The sequence below is a fragment of the Zingiber officinale genome, unplaced genomic scaffold (assembly GCF_018446385.1).
Source record: "Zingiber officinale cultivar Zhangliang unplaced genomic scaffold, Zo_v1.1 ctg64, whole genome shotgun sequence".
Lineage (NCBI taxonomy): Eukaryota > Viridiplantae > Streptophyta > Magnoliopsida > Zingiberales > Zingiberaceae > Zingiber > Zingiber officinale.
In genome coordinates this window covers 42,123-69,645 of record NW_024589961.1, presented here as the reverse complement: position 1 = coordinate 69,645, position 27,523 = coordinate 42,123, and the positions used below count along the sequence as shown (strand labels likewise).

At 41.3% G+C, this 27,523-nt stretch overlaps 1 protein-coding gene across 1 annotated transcript; it reads left to right on the top strand.

The window, feature by feature from the left end:
- The first annotated feature begins 15,617 nt into the window (after nucleotides 1-15,617).
- On the top strand, nucleotides 15,618-24,396 carry LOC122037580 (carboxylesterase 1-like). The gene is made up of 2 exons (XM_042597105.1): nucleotides 15,618-15,699; nucleotides 23,903-24,396. The coding sequence occupies exons 1-2, from the start codon at nucleotides 15,618-15,620 to the stop codon at nucleotides 24,394-24,396; spliced, it is 576 nt and encodes a 191-aa protein (XP_042453039.1).
- Nucleotides 24,397-27,523: the final 3,127 nt, after the last annotated feature.

Genomic DNA, 27,523 nt, shown 5'->3' with positions numbered 1-27,523 from the left:
TTTGTAGCTTCCAGTTCATGATATCAACTCGTTATTGGTCTGTGAACACTATAGTATTGTTTTGTTTGTACTTGAAGTGGTTGATATTTGAAAGATCAAATTATTTGGAAAATTATTGGTACAATTACACCTGAGTTATCAATATCCATTAAGAAGTTTTGATATTCTACAAAAAGTTTATGTTTAAGTTAGGATAATATGATTTATTAAGTAGGTTAAGGTTGGTTGGATTATTGAGAATTAGAGAAGTCGAAAGTGTTGCTGATAGTTTTAAGTCCCGAGTAATGTTTGAGACGAGATGGTCTTAGTAGTAGTAGTAGTAGTAGGTAAAGGTTAATTAGATGCAGGTTAAAATTGTAGATGTTTGACAAGAGTCTTGATAGGTAAAATATTGATTAGATAATAGGTAGATGTGTCAAATTTGGAGTCTAGGTCTCTTGGCAAAGGTATTCTTGAAGCTCTGGCCTCTTGGCAATTTGTTATTCTTGAAGTGAGACCGAGATGGGGTGATAATTAACAAGATAAGGAAGTGAGATAAGTCTACAAGTGATCATATGCTTAATAAATGCAAGTTCAGGCAAACAATTTAAATTCGACCAAATGCTTAACTAGTGGAAGTCTTCTTGATAGGTCAAGATTATTTAGATACCAAATAGATGTACAAGATTGGGAGGCAAGGCCTCTTAGCAAAGGAATTTACAAAGGCAAGACCTCTTGGTAGTACAACGAAGTCTAGACAAGAAAGTTCTAAAGATGAGAGTCCACGAGTAATTTGGATTTTAGGTACACTTTAATTTAGATGATGACATAAATTGGTTGTAATTGATGATCCAAGTGACTCGAGGTTGGATTTAATTGATTAGCGAGTTAATCGACTCATGCTTATTGGGACTGGATGGATGACTAAGAGGGGGTGAATATTAAATGTTCCTGAGTTTAAAACTCACAAATACTTGATTAAATCTTAGATTAGATAGTTTATACAAAGCTCAATGCAAATAAAAGAAAAACACATGTATACCAATAACATTGTAACGTAGTTCGACAGCCTCAGCTCCTATTCCACTACCTATCGAACTTTTAGGTGGTCATCCTCGATTAGTCACTACTCTTTCTCCTTGAAACTCTTTTGGAGGTGAAGTAACCTCTTACAAAGCACTTGAGAGTTTTACAATGGAGTACAATAGAAAGCTAAAGAAAAGAATACATGAAGCTTAGGAATTACTTACAATGTTTTTAGGAATGTTAGCCTTCAATTCTCCATCAACTCCTCCTTTATTGCTTTCTTTTAGCCTGGTTACCATCAGTCAATTGAAATTCTTCATTAGTCCATTGTTCACTATTGTCATCATAGATTGGATCGTTGTCAGTTTATCAATGGCACCCTCCATGTTGATACTATAGCAGCAATTGACTAGAATTTCTCATTAGTCGATTGATTCATGACCAATTGACTCGCAAGCCAACTCAACCACGAATAAAACCATTTAGTTCATTGGTTAATCACCTCCGGTCAATTGCATCAGTCTAGTTAACTGTTAACCGATATCAATTAATTGAAATTACCATGAATGGGTTATAACTCTAAAATCTCCTCATTTGGGGTTTGGGATTTTAATAGTCAATTGATGCAGTCCATTAGTTGGATCCAGTCCATTAGTTGACTAGACTAGATAACCATGAACAAAAAACATTTTTGTTCGACTGCTAAATCTATGATTCTTCCATCAATTAACCAGTGTTCAGGCACATGAGCCCAAAACTCTTCTCCTTGTCATCCTTCACATCTTTACCTTTGAAGTCTACTTCCCTCAACTTCTCTATGATGCTCTATATCCTACTATCCCTCGGATGCTCCATAGTATCTTTCACTGATCTCCATAAACCTCAAGCTAGCAAATGTTGTCAAGTCATCTCCATATGAAATCCTCTAAGTCCAGCAAGACTCCAATACACACACTAAAACTAAAGACACACGTAACTTAAACTCTTTGCCTACACATTAAAATCTATGACCATTTTTTTATCACCAAGGAGGCTGATTGCCCGAATAATTTCTTTTTTTTTTTTTATGTGTGACATTATGTTTAAGTTAAGTAAAACAAAATGAAATTTTGGAATCTAAACTAAGTTCCCTATGCTTTCTCTCAAATATGAAAAATTTATAATTTCAATTTTGTCATCAAGGTGAGAATTCTATGTTTTTATCTTAAACCTTACCCTTTCTCCCCCTTTTACGACATAAAAAAAAATTGCATCATTCAACTTTTTTCTTCATAAAATTTTACCAAATTCATGAAAAATACTTTAAATTTGCATGTCATAACAATTCTAATGATGTAACATGAAATCACAAATTTATCTCATTAAAAATATCTTGAAAATTTGAAACTAATGCTTATGCCCTGACTGAGTTAACTCAAACATGTTCTAGTTGACTGCTCATAATCCTAGTTGATTGATAACTAAAGTAGTCAAGTTGTTATTGAACTGTACTCTAGTTCTAAATTCAAAAATGCTTTAAAATTTCATACAAAATTGAAAAATCATAAAATTTGACAAACACATTTGTTTTAAGTCAACTTATTATGGAAAATGGTTTTTGCTGACAAATCTTCTTAATTTTAGATATTGACCATAAACTTAAAATTCCCCAAAACATACAATTAGGTATAACTTTCAAAGCTTTTGTTTTGATACCTTATGTTCGAAAATAGTAACCCTTAGTTTTAAAAATGTTAAATTGTATTTTTCAAAATAAAATGTCCAACCATGATCTTAGAACCAATTGTACATTATAAATACATATGTCTTCCCTATGATTGATCAATCATCACTAAATTTCATATTATCTATGGTTCATCAAGATGACTCAAGCAATGTGAACTATTAGTATCATCCTAACATTTCATATGATACCTAATTCCCGATACAAAGATCATGTTATACCTATATCTTTGTTGTGAGTGTAAATGAGGTATGTGTTCATGTACATCATTCTACCCATGCTAACTATAGAGTTAACCATTTCTTAAATGATGTGAATTAAATTTTACTATGCTTGACTATCCTAAGATACTTTAAGGAGTAAGAATCTATTTAGGCATCCAAAATAGGTTACACCCAACCAAATTCACCAAATACTTTTCTTGAAATCCATTTCATAGCTACCATTCTTGCCCTTTGATTGCCCCCTAGCACTTAGACAATGGTAGGATCACTTAGTTCATTTTTTTTTTATAATTCACCTTTTCACTCCCTATAATCATTCAAGATTTTTCACAAAAAATCATGGATTTTCCTTAGTCATAGATAGCTTTCTTTATCTTCTTGAAAGGCCATATATTATAGGTTTTTGAGAAATATTTTATTACAAAGTGTTTTTCATCCTTTTTCAAAAGTATTTCCAAAATTTATTTGTAAAGATATTTTGAGAAATCTTTTTCAAAATTAACTTTCAAGATATTTCAAAAACATACATTTTCAAAGTATTTTTCAAACATATTTTAAATTTTTATTTTGAAAAGATCTAAAATATATTTTCAAAATATTTTTATCAAAAATAATTTTGAAAATATTTTTATCAAAAATAATTTTGAAAATATTTTTATCAAAAATAATTTTGAAAATATTTTTATCAAAAATAATTTTGAAAATATTTTCTAAAAATATTTTGAAACTGATCCGGTGGTAAGGATCGGGGGCCCACATATGAAGGAGTCAACGACACGAGAGAGGCAAAGTCCTGGCTGAGCGGGGTGGGGAAGTCGCTTGGCCGACCGGCCGGAGCAAATCACGGGCTGGCGCGTGATAGCTCGACCAGGGGTCGAGCTTCCGACGTTCACAAGCTCCCTTATAGAGAACCGTCATGCCGAGCGGCCGATCCACTCGGCCGAACCGCAGATCAACCAGATCGTACTCCCATTCGAGTATTTGACCGAGCGGCCTTCTCGCCCGGTCTGATGAGCATACGCACCCAAGCACCCTAGAGGACGCGTGTGCATCTCGTCTGGCCCAGTAAGAGACAAAAGACTTAGAGGAGGACAAAAAGGGGCAGCTAGTGATATCCTTCTCGAGACATCTGCCGCCGACAAACAGCATTGTCTGCGGTTGGGCCGTACCGAGAATCGTACTGTGGAAGTTTCCACTATCATGGTAGAGATATGCTCGGATAGTTACGGTATGGCGTCAAACACGGTTTTCTGACACAACCATTCTAAGGTATGCTTTGAGGAACGTGCACACCTCGGGAAGTGTGCACGCGCCTCTCCAGGGTCCTATATAAAGACCTCCGAACTTCGACGGAGGTATGTTTTTCTCATCTACTATAGCCACAGTCTCGTTATTTTGCCTCTGCTTCATCTCGCCGTTGCCTGACTTGAGCGTCGGAGGGTTGTCGCCGGGAACCCCTTCCCGGCCCGGCTTTGTTGCAGGTTCACCGGAGGTCCACGTCAGCGCGGAGATCACCCGAAGGTAGCAGAGAGCGCCACGTCCCCAGTTTTCGTCGACTCAACTCTCGGACAGGATCAAATTGGCGCCGTCTGTGGGAACACACCTGAATCTGAGCAAAGAAGATGAAAGAAGCTGGACGTCAACTCATGGTGACTCTCTCTCCCGAGGAGCTCGACGCACTCATCCAAGCGCGAGCTGCGAAGATGGTTGAGCAACAACAGAAGACCCAAGCCGAGCGGATAGCACAACAGGCCACCTCGGTTTCTGGGGGCCGAGTGGCAATGGAGGATCGACCGGAACAGTACTCTACCTGGGCACAGAATAAGGGGCAAACTGGCACACCAGGAGACGTGCCACCCACCCCTATTCCGTTCCATAGGGTACTGTTCCAGACTCCGTCGGAGCTGGCCCTAGCCAACCAGGGGTCGTCCGATGAAGTGCCCATGCAGGACGCCAGGAAGGGGAAGGCGCCGCGTGCAGAGTCATCCCCTGGGCGGGTCAATCGCCAGTTCTCCGAGGCGATCTTACAAGACCCTCTCCCAAAACATTACGTTCCCATATCGATCGGAGAGTATAGCGGTACAACCGATCCGAACGACCATCTCGGTAAGTTCGATAATGCTGCTACTCTTCATCAATACACCGACGGAATCAAATGCAGAGTCTTCCTCACTACATTGTCCATTTCGGCACAATGCTGGTTCCGAAGGTTGCCGGACGAATCCATTAAGAGCTTCAGAGATTTCCGAACGACATTCCTTCATCACTTTGCCAGCAGTCGACGCTATCAGAAGACCAGCGTCAGCCTCTTTTCCATGAAGCAAGGGCTAAGAGAAACTCTCTGAGCCTACATCCAACGCTTCAATCAAGCAGCTATGGACATCCCCGTGGTCTTGTCTGAGACAATGATGCATGCTTTTACACAAGGCTTAGTCGACGGGGACTTGTTTCGCTCGCTCATCAGGAAGCTACCGCGCGACTGCGACCACATGCTAAAAAAAGCAAGTGAGTATATTAACGTGGAGGAAGCGCAAGCGGCCCGAAAGAAGGAAGTGCCAAGCGAGCCCTCAGCCCAAGCCAAACGGAGAACGCACACCAACCAGCAACCGCCGAGAGGACCATGTGCCGAGGGAATGAGGCCACCTCAAGATTCCAGGTCGCCCGCCGTGCAGCACATTGTGGCCGAGCGGCCTAGACAAAAAGGCAGGGTATGAATGCCCATGTTTTGCAAAATCCATCAATCAGCCACTCATAACACTCAAGACTGCTGGAGTCTCCCCCCGGTCAGCCAACCAGAGCCAAGGAACTATCGTCGCCGATCACCTTCACTGGACAGACGAGCTCATCATCAGCACGCCGAGCGGCTAATAGTTAGGCGTTCACCCGAGCAGCACCACCATCAGCAGCAACATCACCAGCTAAGGGCCAACCCTCGAGTCTCCCATGAGCGAGCCAGACCATCTGCTCAGGAGGAAGAAAATAGAAGTAATACCGCTCGGGGGAAAATCAATATCATCGCTGGTGGACCAACAGGGGGTGACTCCAACCGAGCCCGCAAGTCGTACGCTCGACGATTGGAAATTCATGCTGTGGGATGCAACCAAGAGAAGGCGAATGAGTCAGCGATCAGCTTTGGTTCGGGCGACCTCGAGGGAGTCGAAGTGCCGCACGATGACACCCTCATCATTCGAGTGGTAATAGCAAACTACACTATTCATCGCATCTTTATTGACACAGGGAGTTCGGTCAACATCATCTTCAAGAAGGCGTTCGACCAGCTCCAGATCGACAGGGCGGAGCTGCTACCAATGACCACACCCTTGTTCGGATTCATTGGTAACGAGGTTCAACCAGTCGGTCAGATGAGGTTGGCCATTTCTCTCAGGGAAGAGCCACTCAGGAGGACGCGGACCACTAACTTCATCATTGTGGATGCTCTCTCGGCGTACAACGTCATTTTGGGCCAACCGGCCCTCAACGAGTTCCGGGCTGTCGTCTCAACTTTCCATCAGAAGATCAAGTTCCCCGTGGAAAATTAAGTGGGAGAAGTTAGAGGCGATTAGTTGGCAGCACAGCATTGTTATGTGGAGATGGTGCGAGCCGAGTCGAGGTCCGCTCGGAAGGCCCCCCGCATCGAGGTAAACGCTATAACCGAAAAACCACCTACTTTTGTTTATGAAGAAAAAGAGGAGGTGCAGATCCACCCGGGCTGAGCGGAGGCCACGACGTTCATAGCCTCCAACCTGGAGTCAAGCCAGAAGGAGGAGCTGACCAGATGTCTCCAACAAAACCACGACGTCTTCGCGTGGTCGACGCACGAGCTGCCAGGAATCTCGCCAAGCATCACGCAACACGAGCTACACGTCCGGTCGGACGCTCGTCCAGTTAAGCAAAGGAAGCGGGACTTTAGTGCCGAGCAGAACGTCATCATACGGGCGGAAGTCGAGAAACTCCTGGAGGTCGGCCACATACGCGAGGTACATTTCCCAAGCTGGCTCGCAAATGTGGTGCTAGTCTCCAAGTCCGACAACAAATGGAGAGTCTGCATCGACTTCCATGACCTGAACAAGGCGTGCCCGAAGGATTTCTACCCACTGTCCCGGATTGACCAAATGGTGGACTCAACCGCCGGGTGCGAACTGATATGCATGCTGGATGCTTATCAGGGTTACCACCAAGTGTCGTTCGCCTGGGAAGACAAAGAAAAAGTCAGCTTCATTACGACGGACGACACCTACTGTTACAACGTGATGCTGTTCGGACTAAAGAATGCCGGAGCGACGTACCAGCGGCTCATGAACAAGGTGTTCCGAAAGCAGATCGGGCAGAACTTAGAGGTATACGTAGATGACATACTCATGAAATCACTTCGAGCGGTCGATCTGTGTGCAGATATAGAAGAAACCTTCCGGACGCTGAGAACGTACGAAGTCAAGCTGAATCCCCAGAAGTGTCTGTTCGGAGCCAAAGGTGGACGCTTCCTGGGATACATCGTCACCGATCGTGGCATTGAGGCGAACCCTAGCAAGGTGAAGGCATTGCAGGATATGCCGCCACCCAGAAATCTTAAGGAAGTTCAGCATCTCACCGGTCGGATAATAGCATTATCGCGATTCATCTCCCGGACGGTCGACCGAGCCTTGCCCTTCTTCAAGATTCTGCGCCGAGCTACTAAATTCCAGTGGGATGAAGAATGTGACCGGGCGTTCGAAGCTTTGAAGGTTTATCTGAACTCTCTGCCTGTATTAGCCAAGCCAATTATAGGCGAGCCGCTCCGCGTCTATTTATCATCGACCGAGCATGCTGTTGGCTCGGCGTTGGTACGGCCGGACGGTGAAGAACAGCCGGTGTATTTTCTGAGTCACATTCTAAAGGATGTCGAATCCCGCTACACTAGTCTCGAGAAGCTTGCTTTCGCGTTGGTCCTCACTGCTCGGAGGCTCCGGCCTTAATTCTTGGCACACACGATAATCGTTATGATGAACAATCCTCTAGGGAGAGTCCTCCTCAACCTAGAGACGTCCGGACGGCTTATCAAATGGACAACCGAGCTCAGTGAATTTGACATCCAGTACCAGCCTCGAACGGCAGTTAAGGCGCAGTCCTTAGCAGATTTCATAATTGAAGTACGGAACCCCGAGCCAGCAGCTTTATGGAAAATATTTGTGGATGGATCACCCACTCGGCTCGGAAGTGTTGGGATCGAAAAGTAGCTGGAGGGGGGGGGGTTGAATAGCTCGTCGCGTGCTCGTGTGCTTCGTTGCTTGTTTCTTCAAGGATGTGTAGCGGAAATACAAAGAAACAAAAGCATACACCGCTAACAAATGAATTTTACTTGGTATCCACCTCACAAGAGGTGACTAGTCCAAGGATCCACGCACACACACACCCTCCACTATGAATAGCACTCCTTTATGGTAACTACCAAAGGCGGAGAAGCCCTACAACACTCTCAATACAAGAAGAAGGAAAGGGAAATAAAATACAAGCAAAACTTACACGTTATGCAGTGAAAACCCTAACCCTAACTTCTTGTTGTTGCCCGCCTCTTGATCTTGGATCACTAGCAAACCTTGCTCCAAGAACTCTTCAAGAACTGGTGATAGAGTGGAGAAGAAGTGTGGAGAGCTGCTGGAGAGGATTGGAGATGAATCGTAAAGTCTTTTTTTAAGGAATCGAACGCCTGTGGCTTTTATCGACGCTAACGGTCGGATCCCGATCGATTGGATTGCTCCCAATCGATGGGGGAGGCTTTGGATCGATCGACTGATCGATCCAGAGTGCCTCTATGCTCTCGGTAAAATGCCTGGATCGATCAGCTGATCGATCCAAGGCTTATCGTGTGAAATCGCAGCTTCTAATCGATCCACTGATCGGTTAGGATACCTGGATCGATCGACCGATCGATTCAGCTCTGTTCTGTGCGATCGCGCACTTGTCCCGATCGATCCACTGATCGATTGGGAGGAGGTTGTCACGAAGACTCGCCCAATCGATCGGCCGATCGATTGGGCATGAGCCAATCGATCGGCTGATCGATCCAGCTCATGATTTCTCCCTAAAATCAAGTCTCACGGCTCCTCAACCAACATCTGGTCAGCCATGACCTGTTGGTTCATCGTGCCTAGCATCCAGTCACCCTTAACCTGCTAGAACTCGCTCACCAAGTGTCCGGTCAATCCCTTTGATCCACTTGGACTTTTCTTCTCGTGCCAAGTATCCGGTCAATCCCTTGACCTACTTGGACTTTCATCAAATGTCTGGTCAACCTTGACTCATCTGAATTTTCCCTGTGCATGGCTTCACTCACCAGGATTTTCACCTGGCTTCACTCACCAGGATTTTCTCTCTACCTAGCTTCACTCACTAGGTCTTTCACCTGGCTTCACTCACCAGGATTTTTTCTCTGCCTAGCTTCACTCACTAGGTCTTTCACCTGGCTTCACTCACCAGGATTTCCTTCTGCCTAGCTTCACTCACTAGGACTTTCCTTCTGCCTAGCTTCCCAGTTAGGACTTTCACCTGGCTTCACTCACCAGGGTTTTCTCATCAAGTATCCAGTCCACCTTGACCTACTTGACTCTTCTTCACAATCTCCCCACATGAACAATCGCCCCTGCAATCTCCATGTGTTATCTATATATATTGTCAAACATCGAAACCATGACCAAAACTCAAGCTTGGTCAACCAGGTCAACCTTGACCTAAGAAATATTGCTCCAACAATCTCCCCCTTTTTGATGTTTGACAATACCTTTAAGTTAGGCTAGTCCCATAGTCTCAACTTCTTTCTCATGCCACTAGCTAATGAGGGTGTAAGTTACAACCTTCATTCTCCCTCTAAGAAGGCAGGCTCCCTCTTAGATAATGGATGCCTAACTTAAACCCTACATTTCTCCCCCTATTGGCACACATCAACAAATTCACTTGTTAAAAAAAAACACTTCTTGTTGAAAACTCTCCCTCTGAAGAGTTGCTCATCGTTATTCACAACTTCACTCGTTGTGATCAACACGATAATGAAGGTTCCATACCCTTCATTTATCCTTAACCCTACATTCTCCCCCAATGTAGACAAATGCCCAACCTTGAGCAGTTATAACTTAAACAATGAAGATATCCACTCTCCATTGTAATCCAATGCTCAACCTTGAGCATTTTTACTAATGAAGGTTAACCACCCTCCACGGTGTATGAAAAATAATTTTCATGTCCTTAAAGAGTACCTCCCCCTAAAGACATGGTCGTGAACTTCTATCATTGCACCAACAATGACTTGGAATCCCTAAACCTTTAGGAAACCCAAATTTTGAAGTTTTGAGGTTCATCAATTCAATAATGAAACCAAACCTCAACATAAACTTCAATTTAGTCTTCCTTAACCAATCCATCCTTGTTTCAACATGAAAACACCCTTTTTATGTATACAAATATATTTTGAGGGGTTTGGAATGGTTACCTAGACTAAAATAGGTTCAAAATGCTGAAAATAAGCTTTCCCAGCCAAAATCAGCATCTTCGATCGATTGGAGTTTGGTTCCAATCGATTGAACCTGCTTGAATCGATCTACTGATCGATTTAGGAGGGCTGGATTGATCGGTGGATCGATCCAGAAGACTTTTGTTCGCGAGAAGCCTACTCTCAATCGATCGCCCGATCGATTGAGACCCTTCAATCGATCGCCCGATCGATTGAGACCCTTCAATCGATCGGGTGATCGATTGAAGTCTGATAGTTGCTGAAATTTCTTTTCAGTCAACTTCAGAAACCCCTAGAAAATTCTACAAAATTTCAAAAATCATGAAAATCATTGTAGACATTATTTAGGGCATATATTATCATGGAAAAATAGTTTTCTATGAAAATACATCATATTTTCAAAGATTGACACAAACTTGAAAACTCGCAAAAACTTTAGTGTTTTCTTCAAGTTTGTGTCCAATTACTCAATGGTAATTACTATCAACAGATAGCCTTCACCAAGGTTTTCCAAAATCATTTTAGAAACATTTTCAAAACCAATATCCCACCATGTTCCTTGGGCTTAATGCACATGACTTGTACATTAGCTTTCCCAATGATGGCAAAACACATAGCTATGTGTTTTGATGAACTTAAAACTCAAAAGAATGCATTAAATCAACATCTTGAGTTTTGTTCATCATCCTAACATCTCACTTGTATCTAATGTGCACTAAAACACATACAAGTCACCTTATGGGTCTTTGTGAGATGTAAAATTTGGTTTTTGCCCTAATTTAGGGATCATGCATTTTTATCTAGGCATTTTGTGGATATTGAACATCCACCTAGGATGTCACTTGTTGATACTTATTGATAATTGCCATTTGTCCTTAATTTTAAGGAAATAAACATAATGCATGATAATGTTATGGCATACATCAAAAAGAAATAATTTTCAAAAGAAAATTTCCTATAACTACATGATGTATGTATATCATGACATGGTATTTTTTTGTGTTTTTCATCATAGGTATGAATGCAAAAATAATCATGATGTCATGACATGTAATGGGCAAACAAAGCATGGTAAATTATCATGAATAAAATACCTAGATTACCTATCTAAGTATCCTTAACTCTTAGCTAAGCTAAAAATTAAACCTAGATTGCCCTCTAAATGCTCCAAGAAAATGCCAAAACCTAAATTGACATTTCTAGTTCTCTTGATTAACTTATGCCAATTGAAATTAAGCTTATTCCTCAAATGTTGGCATATTTCATTCTTCCACAAGAGTAACACTAAGAAAATATCAAAATCCCAACTTGGTATTTCCTTATGTTTTCCCAATATGTGTCATTTTAAAATAAAATTAATACTTCTCAAATTTGGCCCAGTTTACTCTTTCAAAGAGTAAATCATAAATCTATTTCATTTTCAAAGGTTAACAATAACCTTGAAAATACTCCTTGAGTGTCAATTTCTTCAAAGTTGGGTTAACTACCCTTCTTCTTAGAGTTGACACTCTCTAACCCATCTATGGGATAGAGAAAATGCTCCTAGGAACCCAAAACATATTGGTGCTCCTTGGATGCTCTAGGTATTCACTAGGGATAACTTCCCTAGATACCTTCCTAGTAGGGATAACTTAATCATTTAGGCATGTTTTCGTTCTCCTGTACCCTTTAGCTGCAGGAATGGGATTACGAAACATAAGAGTATACCGATTTCCACCGAACGACCATCTCCATCAAACCGTCGAGCGGCGACGTTAAATCCCATAGTCGGACCGATGACTATAAAAACTCCGGCTTGAAGACCGTCAAGCGGCGACGTTAAATCCCAGAGTCAGACCGGCGACTATAAAAATCCCGGCTTGAAGACCGTCGAGCGGCGACGTTAAATCCCAGAATCGGACCGGTAACTATAAAAACCCCTATTTGAAGATTGTCGAGCGACGACGTTAAATCCCAGAGTCGGACCGGCGACTATAAACCCCCCGGCCCGAAGACCGTCAAGCGGTGACGTTAAATCCTAGAGTCGGACCGGTGACTATAAAAACCCTGGCTTGAAAACCGTCGAGCGACGACGTTAAATCCCACAGTCGGACCGACGACTATAAACCCCCCGCCACGAAGACCGTCGAGCGGCGACGTTAAATCCCAGAGTCAGACCGGCGACTATAAAAACCCCGGCTTGAAGACCGTCGAGCGGCGACGTTAAATCCCAGGGTCGGACCGGCGACTATAAAAACCCCGGCTTGAAGACCGTCGAGCGAAGACGTTAAATCTCAGAGTCGGACCGACGACTATAAAAACCCCGGCTTGAAGACCGTCAAATGGTGACGTTAAATCCCAGAGTCGGACCGGCGACTATAAACCCCCCGACCCGAAGACCGTCAAGCGGCGACGTTAAATCCCAGAGTCGGATCGGAGACTATAAAAACCCCGGCTTGAAGACCGTCAAGCAGCGACATTAAATCCCAAAGCCGGATCGGCGACTATAAACCCTCCGGCCCGAAGACCGTCGAGCGGCGACGTTAAATCCCAGAGTCGGACCGGCAACTATAAAAGCCCCGGCCCGAAGACCGTCGAGCGGCGACGTTAAATCCCAAAGTCGGACCGGCGACTATAAACCCCTTGGCCCGAAGACCGCCGAATGTCGCTCGAAAGGAATGCGTTCGAAGAAATAAACAAGAACAGAATTGAAAGGTTATATTGACTCATCGCATGGCCAATACATAGACAAAAGGCGGATAAAAGTAAGATAAGAGTCAGATAAATGCGGATAGTATTAACCCGCTGAACGACGAGTATACAGATGCAACTTCAAAATTTAAAGGCGCTCCTCACTCTAGAACATCAAAGATGGGCTCGGGGATGGTTTCCAGCAGTCCGTCCAGGTCACTGGGGGGGATAGACGTCGTCTCCGGAAGATGACCCTTAGCCTTCAGATAAACAGTTGTAGCTTTGATGGCTTCCTCAAAGGCTAGGACTAGCCGATCACTGAACTTCTCGTCGAACTCGTCCGAGAGGAAATAGTTCTGCCTCATCACCACGAAACGGCCTGATTCGCTGTCTTGGTACTCCTTGAAAGGCAGCTCGAGCAGCTTCAAGGGCGTCCTGGAGATCCTTCTTGTCTCGTTGAAACTTAGCTTCATCAGCCGAGCGGCTTTCTCGCTCAGTGGACAGCAGGCTGGTTAATTCTTGGACGCGTTGCTCCAGTGCTCGGGCCTGCACATTCTTCGCCTCTAAATCAGAAACGACCCTATTCTTCCTGTTGGTCGCTAGCTTAATCTCCTAGTAGTGAGGCTTAACCTGGGCTTCAAGCCCAGCTACCCTGGTCTCCAGGCCAGAAGATTTGTGTCACTCGGCCGCCAGCAGTTTCTTCGTTTTGTTCAGCTCGGTCCGAAGCGTGGCGTACGAGGGCCCCTGAGTCGGCGCCGCTCCAGAAATCTGAAATTTCTTCAACTCTTCCTCCAGCGTCGCCAGGCGGTTGTTGACCGCGATGTTCTCCACCTAGTTCTACGCTCAGATAAAATAATATCAAGAACCAAGCAAAATAATTATATAGGAGTTTGAGGGGCATACCCCGGTAGCCTGCTGCAAATGGTTGTCACCGAGTTGACTGGGAGTAATTAAGGCAACACGGACCCTCGCATCCTCTCATACTTTGGCAAGTGGCCCGCGAATGGTGATCTGATGTTCGAGGCTTGTCGGTCGATCAGTCGCCAGAAGGAACTCTTCCACTCGACGGTCGCTCGGATCAGACTGGGCTGAAGTTGAGCGACCTGACGACTCGCCGAGCGGAGCGGAGATTATGCCCGAGTGCCTAAGCTGACGAGGGGCTCGGGGAAGAGAACTGACGGGTTGCGCTTCGAGGGAGGTTGCTGGAAGATCGAGTTGTGAGGGAGTTCGATCCGAGGAAATGGCCTCGACCGAAACGGGGGCTGGGTCGATTGCTGCAGAAGGAGCGCCGACCTGCTCTGACGCCAAATGGGCAGGAGGGTCCGTCCGGCTCCGCTTACGTGTAATCAACGGAGTGTCGTCGGCTGAGGGCCCACAGTCCTCCGGCGTAGGATGTCCAGCGGACGAAGTAGCATCGCCTACCGCCTCGGCTACAAGTTCCTAAACGGCCGACTCTTCGACGGCAGGTGGATCTTCTTCACTCTCACCCTCGTGTGGGCCGACCGGCTCAATGCCCTGGTCGGCCATCTCCTTAGCTGTCGTCGCCTCTATCTCGGCGGCCCTCAACTTCATTCGGTCAGTGGCCTTGGCGCGCCACATGATGTCGGCTGCATAAAAGAAGAATAAATCAGTTAGATCAAAAGGAAAGGGGGAGAGGAAAACGCTTACCCATGCTGCTCGGAAGCTTCGTTCGGATCGGACTTAATCTGAATATGTACAGCACGCCCTCACAAAGCAGCTTATGAATGTTGAATTTCTGTTCGGCAGTTGGTTGGCTGCATAGAGATAGGCCGGCTGACTCTTGTATTTACCAAGGTCCGGCGGGGCTGGCACGACGGTCTGCCATTTGGTTCGGAAAGCTGGCAGCTCGGGAAGACGAAGGTAAAAGTAATACTCCTTCCAATGTTTATTCGAGGTCGGCATTTTGTCGAAGAAAACAAGGCTGATCCGCGACTGGAAGAGGAAGGTGCCCCACTCGGATTGTTCGGGATAGTAGAAATAGTGGAAAATCTTGGGGACTAAGGGAATTTCGAGCAGCCTAAAGAGGGCGCCCACTCCACATAACAACCTAAATGAATTCGGGACGAGTTGGCCGAGCGGGAGGCGGAAATAATTACAAACTTCAAGGATAAATGGGTGTAGAGGAAAACACAGACCGGCTACAAACTGGTCTCGGAAGAAACAAGTAGTGCCGGGTGGCGGGTTGTGTGGCCGGTCGGAGGGGGTAGCTAATATCAATCTATAGGCAGAGGGGAGTTCGAAGTCGCGGACGAAGTTCGTCGCGTCACCCTCATCAAACCGGCTCTCCATGGTCGTATACCAGAGGCCGGGAGAGGGATTAGACGGTTGCGAGGTGCTCGCCATCGCCGGAACAGTAGAGAAAGCAAGAACCAGAGAACAAAGGGATGGATGAAAGAGAAGGTCGGAACAGTGCAGAACTAACACAGATGTCACTAAAAATACTAAAGAAAGCACAAAGAAGAAGATAAAGGGCAGGGATTCCTTACAGGAAGGGATGGCGGAGGCAAGGGATTGTCGGAACGCTGAAAAGCGAGGTCGCCGGAGCACTGAGCAATATGGAACAGAAGCCTTCAGATGTGAGCACGTGATAACGCGAAGCGGCTGGGGAAGAAGAGATATCCTTATAAATGTTGGGCTCAATCGACTGGAGCCGTCCGATCCAGGTCACGGGATCCGAGGCGCAGATCTGACTGTCAAATTCAAAAAGCCAAAGGTCACATCAGCCCTGACAGCTCGAGCGAGCGGTGACGGCAACGCGACCACGTGTCGCCCGCTCACGGGTTGCATTTAATGAGCACCATTACGCAGGCGTGGTCGAGTGCTCATCCTTAATGGCGAGGATATGCACGAATTCCGAGGAGATCCTAAGGACATAGGCATTGACCAATGTTGGAGCGGTGGGACAACCGCTGGCAAATAAAACTTTCCAAGTGCTAGTAGGGGTCTCACCGAGCGGCATCGCCCCCTTCCGCAGTTCCCGATCGGATAGACACCAACATCGGTAGCCGAGCGGCAGAGGTATCACCAAGACAATAGTTCAGTCAGTCGGATTTGCAACCTCCTTCGACTAGACTTGAAGGGAAGACACGTGATCCGGTGGTAAAGATCGGGGGCCCACATAGGAAGGGGTCAACGACACGGGAGAGTCAAAGTCTTGGATAAGCGGGGTGGGGAAGTCGCTTGGCCGATCGGCCGGAGTAAATCCCGGGCTGGCGCGTGATAGCTCGACCAGGGGTCGAGCTTCCGACATTCACAAGCTCCCTTATAGAGGAACCGTCGTGCCGAGCGGCCGATCCGCTCGGCCGAACCGCAGATCAACCAGATCGTACTCCCGTTCGAGTATTTGATCGAGCGGCCTTCTCGCCCGGTCTGATGAGCATACACACCCAAGCGCCCTGGAGGACGCGCGTGCATCCCGTCCGACCCAGTAAGAGACAAAAGACTTAGAGGAGGACAAAAAGGGGCAGCTAGTGATATCCTTCTTGAGACATCTGCCGCCGACAAATAGCATGGTCTGCGGCCGGGCCGTACCGAGAATCGTACGGTGGAAGTTTCCACTGTCATGGCAGAGATATGCTTGGATAGTTGCGGTATGACGTCATACACGCTTTTCTGACACAACCATTTTGAGGTATGCTTTGAGGAACGTGCATGCCTCGGGAAGCGTGCACGCGCCTCTCCGGGGTCCTATATAAAGACCTCCAGACTTCGACGGAGATATATTTTTCTCATATACTGTAGCCACAATCTCGTTATTTTGCCTCTGCTTCATATCGTCGTTGCCTGACTTGAGCATCGGAGGGTCGTCGCCGGGAACCCCTTCCCGGCCCGGCTTTGTTGCAGGTTCACCGGAGGTCCACGTCAGCACGGAGATCACCCGAAGGTAGCAGAGAGCGCCACGTCCCCAGTTTTCGTCAACTCAATACTCAGACAGGATAAGAAACCTTTGTTAAAGAAATTTAAAAGATATTTTCAAAATACAACTTCTTTCTTTTTCAAAATCATTGAAGATATTTTGAAAATCAAATAAATTTTGAAAAATTCCTTTTAAAATATTGATATGTCAATAGGTCTCCCCTTTAACCCGACATTCTCTTAGGACATCCTTGTTTACCACAAGGAAAATATACCTAAGTGTTTTGGGGTTTAAGAACTTATTGGTTGACCCAAGGATGTTATAAGTTTAGGTGTTTGGTCAGCAACTATCTTTTTAAATTATATAAGTTTTGAAAAGATATATATAAAAACACTCAATCAATTATAAAATATCATCAAACATTATTATGTAAATCACTATTTAAAAATAAATTTTTAAAAAATAATCCTATAGGTTTTTGAAAACTTTTTTAAAAATAAATTTTCAATTTATCTTTCCTAGCATCTCACTCATTTTATGTGTTTTAGTACACATAATACATGCTAACTTATAAGTGTTGTGAGATGGAAATTGTTCAACTTTAATTAATTTGTTTTTTTTCTAAGACAATTTGGTCTTGGGTTAGATTTAAACTTAGTTTTGGGTCACCAAGCCAATGTTTTTAGAATAAACTTCCAAACTGTGACGAATTCTAAGTAGACATCATTAAAATAATCATATGTCTTAGACAAAGCTTTTCTAAAGCATTTAGCCCTAGGTACTTAATACTAAGTCTTAGTCTAGCTAGTTTAGAGTGGGGCAAGTTAACTTCAATTAGCTTCACTTGTAACTAATAGCAAGGTTAGAAATCACCAACAATAACCAAACTCTAAAAACAAGCTCCCCTAATTTACTATCAGCTCAACCCACTTTGAACTATGTTATCAAGACCAAAATTCATTTGCCATATATATCCATTCTAAGATAAGCATGGAATAACATGAATAAGATGCATAACATGACATAATTAAGCATGACATGATAATTAATTGCAAATATGCATGAACATGACAAACATGAAATATGTCAGACAAGTCAATCAAATAAAATAATTAAAAATTAATTTTTAATAATGTATCAAATTCTCGATTTGATACATTTCGTGTTAATCCTGGAATGTGACAATCCACTTTAACACATTTTCATTTTTATTAGGTTTGTTGTTTTCTTGGGTATGATTTTATTTATTAGTTCCATAATCAAAGGTACTTAATTATAATTTAGTTTAAGAATTTTAGATTCTTGATTTGTGTTTGACTTAGACTTGTAATCCAAGTATATATTTTGAAGATTTGTAAAATTATTAATAATATTTTCTAATTTGTTAATTTTCTAAAATTTATATTTTCTAAATTTTTAAAAGTTGAAATTTTAATTATAAAATTCAAAGATTTACCTTCTAAATATTTGAAATTCAAATTTTGATTTTAAAAATTTAAATTAAGTTTTTTTATTATTTTTAAAATTCAATTAAGATTTTTAAACTTTGAAAAATTGTTTTCTTTATTTTTAAAAGTCTTAAAATTTGAAAATTTATTTTTGAAAATTAATTTCTGATTTTTCAAAATTTTAGATTTTGAAAATGTTTTTCTTGATTTTTAAAATTCTTATCATCTTCAAGTAAAGGTATATTATTATTAATTAATTTTAGTTTATTTAAAATTTTCTTTAGATAACTCCGCCCATGATGACCGGTCATAGCCGGTCCCAAGCCCGGATAAAGGAGGAGGGTTGCGTTAGGTTGCCAGCCAGCGTCAAACTATGGCAAATATTCAATGAATGAATCCATTAAACTATTGTGCTAATGCTAGGTTGTTCCCCGGAAGGAACGCGTTGCAGGGTCCGACTGTAACGTCTCGGCAATGACCGCTACATCTCCAGAACTCGGGTGTAGTAATAAATATGCAAGAGTTCGCATTACAGGGTCCGACTGTAACGTCTCAACAAGGACCGCTACATCTCCATGAGAACTTGGGTGTAGTGTTAAATAGGTAAAAGTTCTCACACCATAGGTTAGATAAGAACAAATATGATAGGAAAACTAATAATCTAAGATTTGGAACATGGAATATAGGAACTCTCACTGGTAAATCAATGGAGGTAGTAGATATGATGATTAGGAGAAAAATTAGTATTTTGTGTGTACAAGAGACAAAATGGATAGGCGAGAAGGCAAAAATGATAGAGAACTCGGGTTTTAAGTTATGGTACACTGGAAAGAATAAAGTAAGAAATGGAGTGGGTATCATTATAGATAATTTGTTAAAGGATGAAGTTGTAGGAGTAGTTAGAAAAGAGGATAGAATTATAGCCCTTAAGATAATAGTGGCAAAAGAAACTATGAATATAATTAGCGTATATGCACCACAAGTAAGATTAGATGAAGCTACCAAATCAAGGTTTTGGGAGGACTTAGATGAAATATTATAAAATATTCCACCAAATGAAATGATTTTAATAGGAGGTGATCTAAATGGGCATGTCGGAGTGAAAAATGAGGAATATGAGAGAGTACATGGGAGTTATGGGTTTGAACGAGGAAGGGAAAACTATATTATATTTTGCGATAGCATATGACCTTATATTAGCTAATACGTTTTTTAAGAAAAGAGAAGAACACTTAGTCACATTCAAAAGTGGGAATAATAAATCGCAAATTGACTTTCTTATTGTTAGGAAGAAGGATAGAAAGATTTGTAAAGATTGTAAAGTCATTCCTGGAGAAAGCTTAACTACCCAACATAGGGTAGTAGTGTTGGATATACGCCTCAAACATAGTATCAATAGAAAGAAAATATATACAATTCCTAGAATTAAGTGGTGGAAGTTAAAGGATGGAAAACAAAATATATTTAAGGAGAAGGTAGAAGTACAAGCATTAGGTGAAATATACGATGACTCTAATACAACATGGGATAAGATGGTATCAAAGTTGAAAATAGTAGCTAAGAGTGTACTCGGTGAGTCAAAGGGACATGCACCACTAAGTAAAGAATCTTGGTAGTGGAATGATAAAGTACAAGAGAAAGTGAAGGAAAAACGAATAGCTTATAAGGAATTATATATTTGTAAGAACGAGGAAAACTTTAAAAAATATACAATAGCCTAGAAAAAAACTAAAAAAGTAGTGAGTGAAGCAAAAAATGAAACTTTTGAACGGTTATATCGAAAATTGGATACAAAAGAAGGGGAAAGAGACATTTATAGAATAGCTAAAATGAGAGAAAGGAAAATAAGAGATCTTAGCCAAATAAAATATATTAAAGATGAATGTAATAGGGTATTAGTAAATGATGGAGAAATAAAAGAGTGGTGGAAGAGGTATTTTCATCAACTTTTTAATGAAGGTTTAGATGACCAACTTAACTTAGGTAATTTAATTAGGTCAAATGAGCATAGAAATTTTAATTTTTATCGTAGAATTCAAACATCAGAAGTAAACAAACTTTAAATGAGATGCACAATGGAAAAGCCGTTGGACCAGATGATATTCCGATAGAGGTATAGAAGTGCTTAGGGAAACAAGGTATTGAATGGCTTACAAAATTATTTAACATGATATTGAAAACGAAAAGAATGTCTGATCAATGGAGGATAAGTACTCTAGTTCCCTTATATAAGAATAAGGGAGACATACAAAATTGTGCAAACTATAGGGGTATTAAACTAATGAGTCATACTATGAAACTTTGGAAAAAAGTAATAGAAAAAGGATTAAGGAAGGAGACCACAGTGACAAAAAATCAATTTGGATTCATGCCTGGAAGGTCGACAATAGAACCTATACATCTCCTTAGACAATTAATTGAAAAATATCGGGAGCAAAAACAAGATCTACACATGGTATTCATTGACTTAGAAAAAGCTTATGATAGAGTCCTAAGAGAGGTGTTAGCGTAACATATATTGAACTAATTAAGGATATGTATGAGGATGTAACGACCAGAGTAAAGACTTCAGGCGGATTAACTGAAGCATTTCCAATAAAGATAGGGTTACATCAAGGATCAGCCCTAAGTCCCTATCTTTTTACACTAATTATGGACGAATTCACTACGCACATTCAAGACACAGTACCGTGGTGCATGTTGTTTGCAGATGATATTATTTTGGTAGATGAGACACGTGAAGGAGTAAATGCTAAGCTAGAATCTTGGAGGGAAACACTAGAAGGGAAAGGTTTTAAGCTTAGTAAATTAAAGACAGAATATATGGAATTTAAGTTTAGCAATATTAGAAGTAATGAAACAATTGTTAAGATAGGAGAGGACGAGTTGCCTGGAACCGAGAGATTTAAATATTTAGGATTATTTTTACAAAATGATGGAGGGATTGAGAGAGACGTCTTACATAGAATACAAGCAGGATGGGTGAAATGGAGGGGAGCGTCAGGTGTTTTATGTGATCGTAAAGTACCTCTTAAACTTAAAGGTAAGTTCTATAAAACCGCTGTTAGACCTGCTATGTTATATGGAGCTGAATGTTGGGCTATGACTCGATCACATGAGCATAAGATGAGAGTTGCAGAGATGAGGATGTTAAGGTGGATGTGTGGACATACGAAGATGGACAAAATAAGGAATGAGAGCATTAGAGAGAAAGTCGGAGTTGCATCTATTGAGGACAAACTCCGAGAGACACGTTTAAGATGGTACGAATATGTACTTTGACGACCAATAAATGCTCCAGTTAGGCGATGTGAAACTATGATAAACATGCATATCAAACGAGGAAGAGGAAGACCAAAAAAGTCTTGGTTAGCAACAATAAAACAAGATAAAATTTATTTAAATATAGATGATGATATAATAGGAGATAGAGCTCAATGGCGTAAAAGGATTCATACAGCCGACCCCGCCTAGTGGGAAAAGGCTTGGTTGTTGTTGTAAAATTTTCTTTAGATTTGAATTTGAATTAACTAATTTAAAGTTATCTTGATTAATTGAAGTATTCTTTTAATTAGTCAAGTCTAAGTTTTGATCAATCTAATCCAGATCAAGGTTATCATTATGTAGATGATCACTTTTTTTTTTTTTTGATAATTTAGGTATCTAGCTCTTGCAATTCGATTAATCCCGGAGGCGATCAATCTAGTCCCATGAAAATTTCCCACTAATCATTAGGATAAATCTAGAAAGCATAGATGACTCCTGATGTGGCATCACAATAGTTTAAGTTTCGCGGGCATGCGTCGCATGAGAATCAAACTCTTATTGCTTGGGAGAGCGTCATTCCTCTTACCACCACACCGTGCCTTGGGAGACAAGGTGTAAATTAACTAGATCATCACTTTGATTGATCTGATTAGGTGTTAATTGAACTGATCAAGGTTTTGATTGATTTGATCAAAATTTTGATCGACTTAACCAAAGTGTTGAGTGACTTCATCATAGACTTGATTAAATAGATTATTTTTCTGATTAGAATTTAAATTACTTATATTAATCTTATCAATTTTAATCAAATTTGAATTAATTAATTTTTTATTAATAAAATTATTTGAATTAATCAAATTATTATAATTATCATGAATATATGGGTCAATTATTATAATTATTTAAATTACTTTAAAAAGTTAGTAAGTGAATCCAATCAAGTCAAGGTTGACAAATGCTTGAAAGTGAGTAAGTGAGTAGTCCAAGTAGGCCACTTCAGCTACCTAATGTTGATCCTTGGTCACGTCAACTTTTTAAAGCTTATATGGAATCATCTCAGCATCTTTCTGCCAACTCAACTATTTGGTCGACTAAACATACTAGTTTGATCGACCGGATCTTTCAGTTGACCGAAACCTTTGTTCGGTCGACTAAACCTCTTCGCTTGGATTTCAATCTTTCAATACTTCTCTTGACAAGTATTCAGTCACTTTTGATTTGTTTGGACTTTTCTTTTGTCAAGCATCTGGTCATCCTTGACCAGCTTGGACTTTCCCTTTACCAGATATTTAGTCAACCTTGTGCTGTCTAAAATTTTCTCTTGACAAGCATTTAATTACCCTTGATCTACTTGGATTTTTCTTTTAGAAAACATCTAGTCAATCTTGACTTGTTTGGACTTTCCCTTTGCCAGTCATCCAGTCAACTTTAACCTGACTGGATTTTTCCTTTGCTTAGGACAATCTTGACCTGTCAAGACTTCTTACTTTATTACCAAGCATCTAGTCAACATTGATCTACTTGGACTTCTCACTTACTCACTTTCAAGCATTTGTCAACCTCGACTTGATTGGATTCTCTCACTAACTTGGTCAGCCTTGACCAACTCCTTTAAACATATTGCTCAAATAAATATCAAAACTCTAAAGGTTGATTGCACCAACAACATTTGCTTCTCTCTCTCTCTCTTTCTCTTTTCATATTTCTCACACTTTTTTTCGATGAATCTCTTAACTCGAGTATTTCTCTAGTAACCAAAATTCAGTGGAGTGCCCAAGGAAACTCGAGTACTATTCAAGTGTAGTAAATAATAACTCTTCTTAGACACTTCAACTCTCGAAGTCAAGTTTATGTGAAAAGAGATCCTTATCAAATAAGCAAACAATGAAACTTTCTGACGCAACAACACTTGGATCATACTACAAATAAAAAGAAAGTGAATTGCAAAATATAAGAGAACTTATTCAAACATGTGAAAATGTCTACGTGCTAATATCATGTTATAAAAACAAATATAAAAATGATAAGGTGTGAAATAAAAAAAAAGACACGATGATTATAAAATACTATAACTAATTCCCCAAACTTAAAATATGCATTCCCCTCAGTGTAAAAGGTAGTAAGGTATATATATATATATAGAGAGAATTGTTATCCTACGGACTTATTGCTGTGGAATGCTACAGACTTGTTGATGTGGCAAAATAGCGTCATTTTTTTTTCTAAAAATATCTGCATCATTTTCCCCCTTTCTCCTCCCTCCTCCCTCCTCCGATGCCGCCGTCCTCTGCTGCTACCTCCCACCTGACTCCGCTCGCGGCACTGGTATTCACCTCTTCCTCCCCTCACCCTCTTTGCCTCCCACAAGATCCAAGCTCCTGGTCATCATCTACATCCACGGTGGCGGATTCATCATCTTCCGTGTTGCTTCCTCGCCCTTCCATGGCCTCTGCTCCCTCCTCGCAGTTGCCCTTCTTGCGGTCGTCCTCTCCGTCGACTACCGCCTCTCTCCGGAGCACCGCCTGCCCGCTGCCTTTGAGGACGCCCTCGACGCCCGCTACTTCCTCATGGGCGACAATCTGATTCATGTCGGGGCCGAAGCAACCCAACAACAATACATGATGAATGGAAACAACAATTGTTGCTATTCGAAGGCAAAGACTTCGCTGTCGGCAAGCAGCACTAAGTCTAGCGAGGGCTGAGTTTCAGCAGCAACAACTGCTCGACGGGACAGGGCTGTTCGACGGCCATTAACTCAGCAGGAATAGAACTTCCAGTAGCATAGCAGCATGGCTAGGCAGAACAACCCATCACCGGTGGCACAGCTCATCTACGGAGGTTCAGTAACCTCGTACTAGCAGCAAATACTCTTGGCTGGAACAGGACATGTTGGGCGGCACAACCCCTTGGGTGGAACAATTTCTGCCGGAGGGAGCAGCAACGCAAAGCTTCCACCAGTGAGAGCAGCACCTTGAATGGAGGCAGCAACCTGGATAGCGGAAGCAGCCTCAGACGGTGACAGCAACAATTGCTGGCGTCGATAGCAGCCTTAGGTGATGCCCCTTCATCGGAGGAGGGAGGAGAAAGGGGGAATTTAGGAAAAAAAAAATGACGCGATTTTGCCACATCAACAAGTCCGTAGCATTCCGCAGGAATAAGTCCGTAGGATAACAATTCTCTCTCTCTCTCTCTCTCTCTCTCTCTCTCTATATATATATATATATTTAGGTGGAGGGAAAATACCTTGAAAAAGTCAGTTATATATGACCTCCATCATGGTGCACTGCTCCTCCATCATGCGACACTGCTCGACTTGTTCGTCTTGAATAACATCAAGGGATGTGCAGATCCTCGAGAAAGCATCCTCTCATGGCCTACAGAACCAACAAACAAACTTGTTAGAGGTGGTCTGGAAGCCCTGAATGTCGAGCACTCTATAGGACATGATTGTACGATAGAGGGAGGGTGCTAAATATCGCGCTTTTGAAAATCTTTTTTTCTTTTGAAAACCAAACAAAGATATGTAATGGAAAACTAGAACAAGATAAAAACTCGGGCAATTACTTGGTTCATAGTCTAGCGACTACTACTCTAAGGCTCATGATCCCTTGGACCGTTTCTGTATGGACAATTTACTAATATTCTCCTCTCTACAAAAACTTTTGGAGAAGGAAGAAAGCATACAAAAGATGAAGGAGATAGTAACAAGATATTATCCCTTTTAATGTAAATGTAAGTAAAAGTATACCGACAACTTAAAGATAGAGCTTCATCGTAGGTTATCAGAGAGCCTCTCAGCATAATAGTAGTAGTACATGCATGAAGAGAATAGCAGAGAAAAAGAGAGCGTTGATAGAATTAGATTGAAGTACTGAGCCTCAGATCCTGAGGTTTCTTTTATAGGCTTCATTCAATCGACTGAATCAATCAATCAACTGAATCCTTTCAGTTGACTAAACCATCTATCAGGCGATTAGTTTCTCTTCTTTCCTTGATTACTCCGATCGAATCAAATTAATTCGGTGAAATCCACTTTTTCGGCCTACTGAATGCCTATTCAAGTGAGTGGATTCCAGAATTTCCTTTATTGTTTAATCTGATCATATCCAATCGACGCTTTCCATACTTGTTTGGCCGACTGATACGCCTTATCAGTCGACTGGACTATGTTTCCTTCTTTGCATGGATACATATCTGTCTATGCTTATCTATCTGGATTGGTCTACTGAACCAACTTGTTCAGTCAATCGAACCCTCTGGTCAACTTGATTCTCTTGTTTTGTAAAACAAAGTTAACACAATAAGAATAACACTAATAGACCTGTGAAATAGAGTTAGATATATATAAGTATGCATGAATCAATCTTGACAGTTAAGACTATCTGATCTTGACTTAGAAAATATTATTGGTTTCTTCAGACGGATTAATGCCTATGGTTGTCCCAACCATGACACGCCCGCACTACCTTCCAGAATGAAAGGCCTCTAGTGGACTTACTTTACATACCTGCCAAATATCTGGTCTAACTGACTTGTTTGAACTTCTTCTGCTTTGCGTCTGATCGACCCATCAGGACCTTCCTTGATGTCTGGTCTAGTTGACTCATCAAGTGCTTTGTTTGATCACTTAGTGTTTGGTTTTTCTGATCCAATAAGACTCCCTTGCCTAGTGTCCAGTTCTCCTGATCCATTAGGTCTTTTTGTTTCATAATGTCCAGTCTTCCTGACCCATTATGTCAAGTGACCTACATACTTAACTCACATATTAAATACGTAATGTCTAACTTTAAACCCTTTGTCAAACATCAAAATATAAGTTTGATTATCGATACTGATTACACCAACAATCTATCCCTTTTTTATGTTTGACAATACAGTTTAAAGTTAGAGAAAAATACACTTTCTCTAACAAAGTTAATTAACTTGCTTTCTATAGAATTTCAAACTCAATCTACATTAGTTAAACTTGAATCAAGATAAAAAAAGATTAACATATGCTTTTTACCAAAGTTTAACATGCTTTTTAGCAAAACTTAACTTTAGCAATTAAACTTAAATCTAGATCATAGAGATTAACTAACTCAAACTTAGATCATAGTGTTATGTTTAAGTTAAACTAAATCAAGATTTGATAACTCTAACAACTTATCCTTTAGCAAAAATGGTAAGTAATCAGTTCATTCTTTAAGTTAAAATTTTAATCAAACTTGATATAACTAACTTACACTTAATTTCAATATAAGTTCAAGTTCAATTTTCTAAGTTTTCTCTCAACTCACTTTAAACTTATCTCTCCCCCTTTGACACACATCAAAATAGGGATCAATGCACACCTTTTAAAGAAAAACTTGAAACAACTTTGTCAAAATAATGTATTTTTCAAGACAATAATGCATTTTATTTTTTTTTCAAATATGTATCAAAAATATTTTTCAATACAATAATTCATTTTCAAAACATTAAGGCAAATTTTCAAAGTAATTTTATTTCAAAATAATAATTCATCTAAAATTGTCCTTAGTCAAAATGTCTAATTTATTTTTTGTTTAAGCCCCTTGATTCATGTCGATGTACCTGTCTACATATGGAATTAGGGGTAGATCCTAACATCTCACGCCTATCTATATGGCTCAATACACAAACATATTAATCCTAATGTTGTGAGATGCAAAGGTTGCTTAAATGTACAGGCTTATGATTTTTAAGTTAGGGCCTAGGCTAGTTCCATTTGTATATAATAAAATATCAAGTATAACAACAATATATCAAGTATAATAGATAAGAATCCTATTCTACTAAACACATTTTTAATTGTATTCTTAAGGTGTT

What these genes read in the sequence shown, in the direction of transcription:
- LOC122037580 (XM_042597105.1), top strand. Translation starts at nt 15,618, where the DNA reads ATGGCGGAGGCAAGGGATTGTCGGAACGCTGAAAAGCGAGGTCGCCGG. An exon ending in TGGAACAGAAGCCTTCAGAT is followed by an intron (nt 15,700 to 23,902) that starts GTGAGCACGTGA and finishes GTGGCAAAATAG; the next exon opens with CGTCATTTTTTTTTCTAAAA.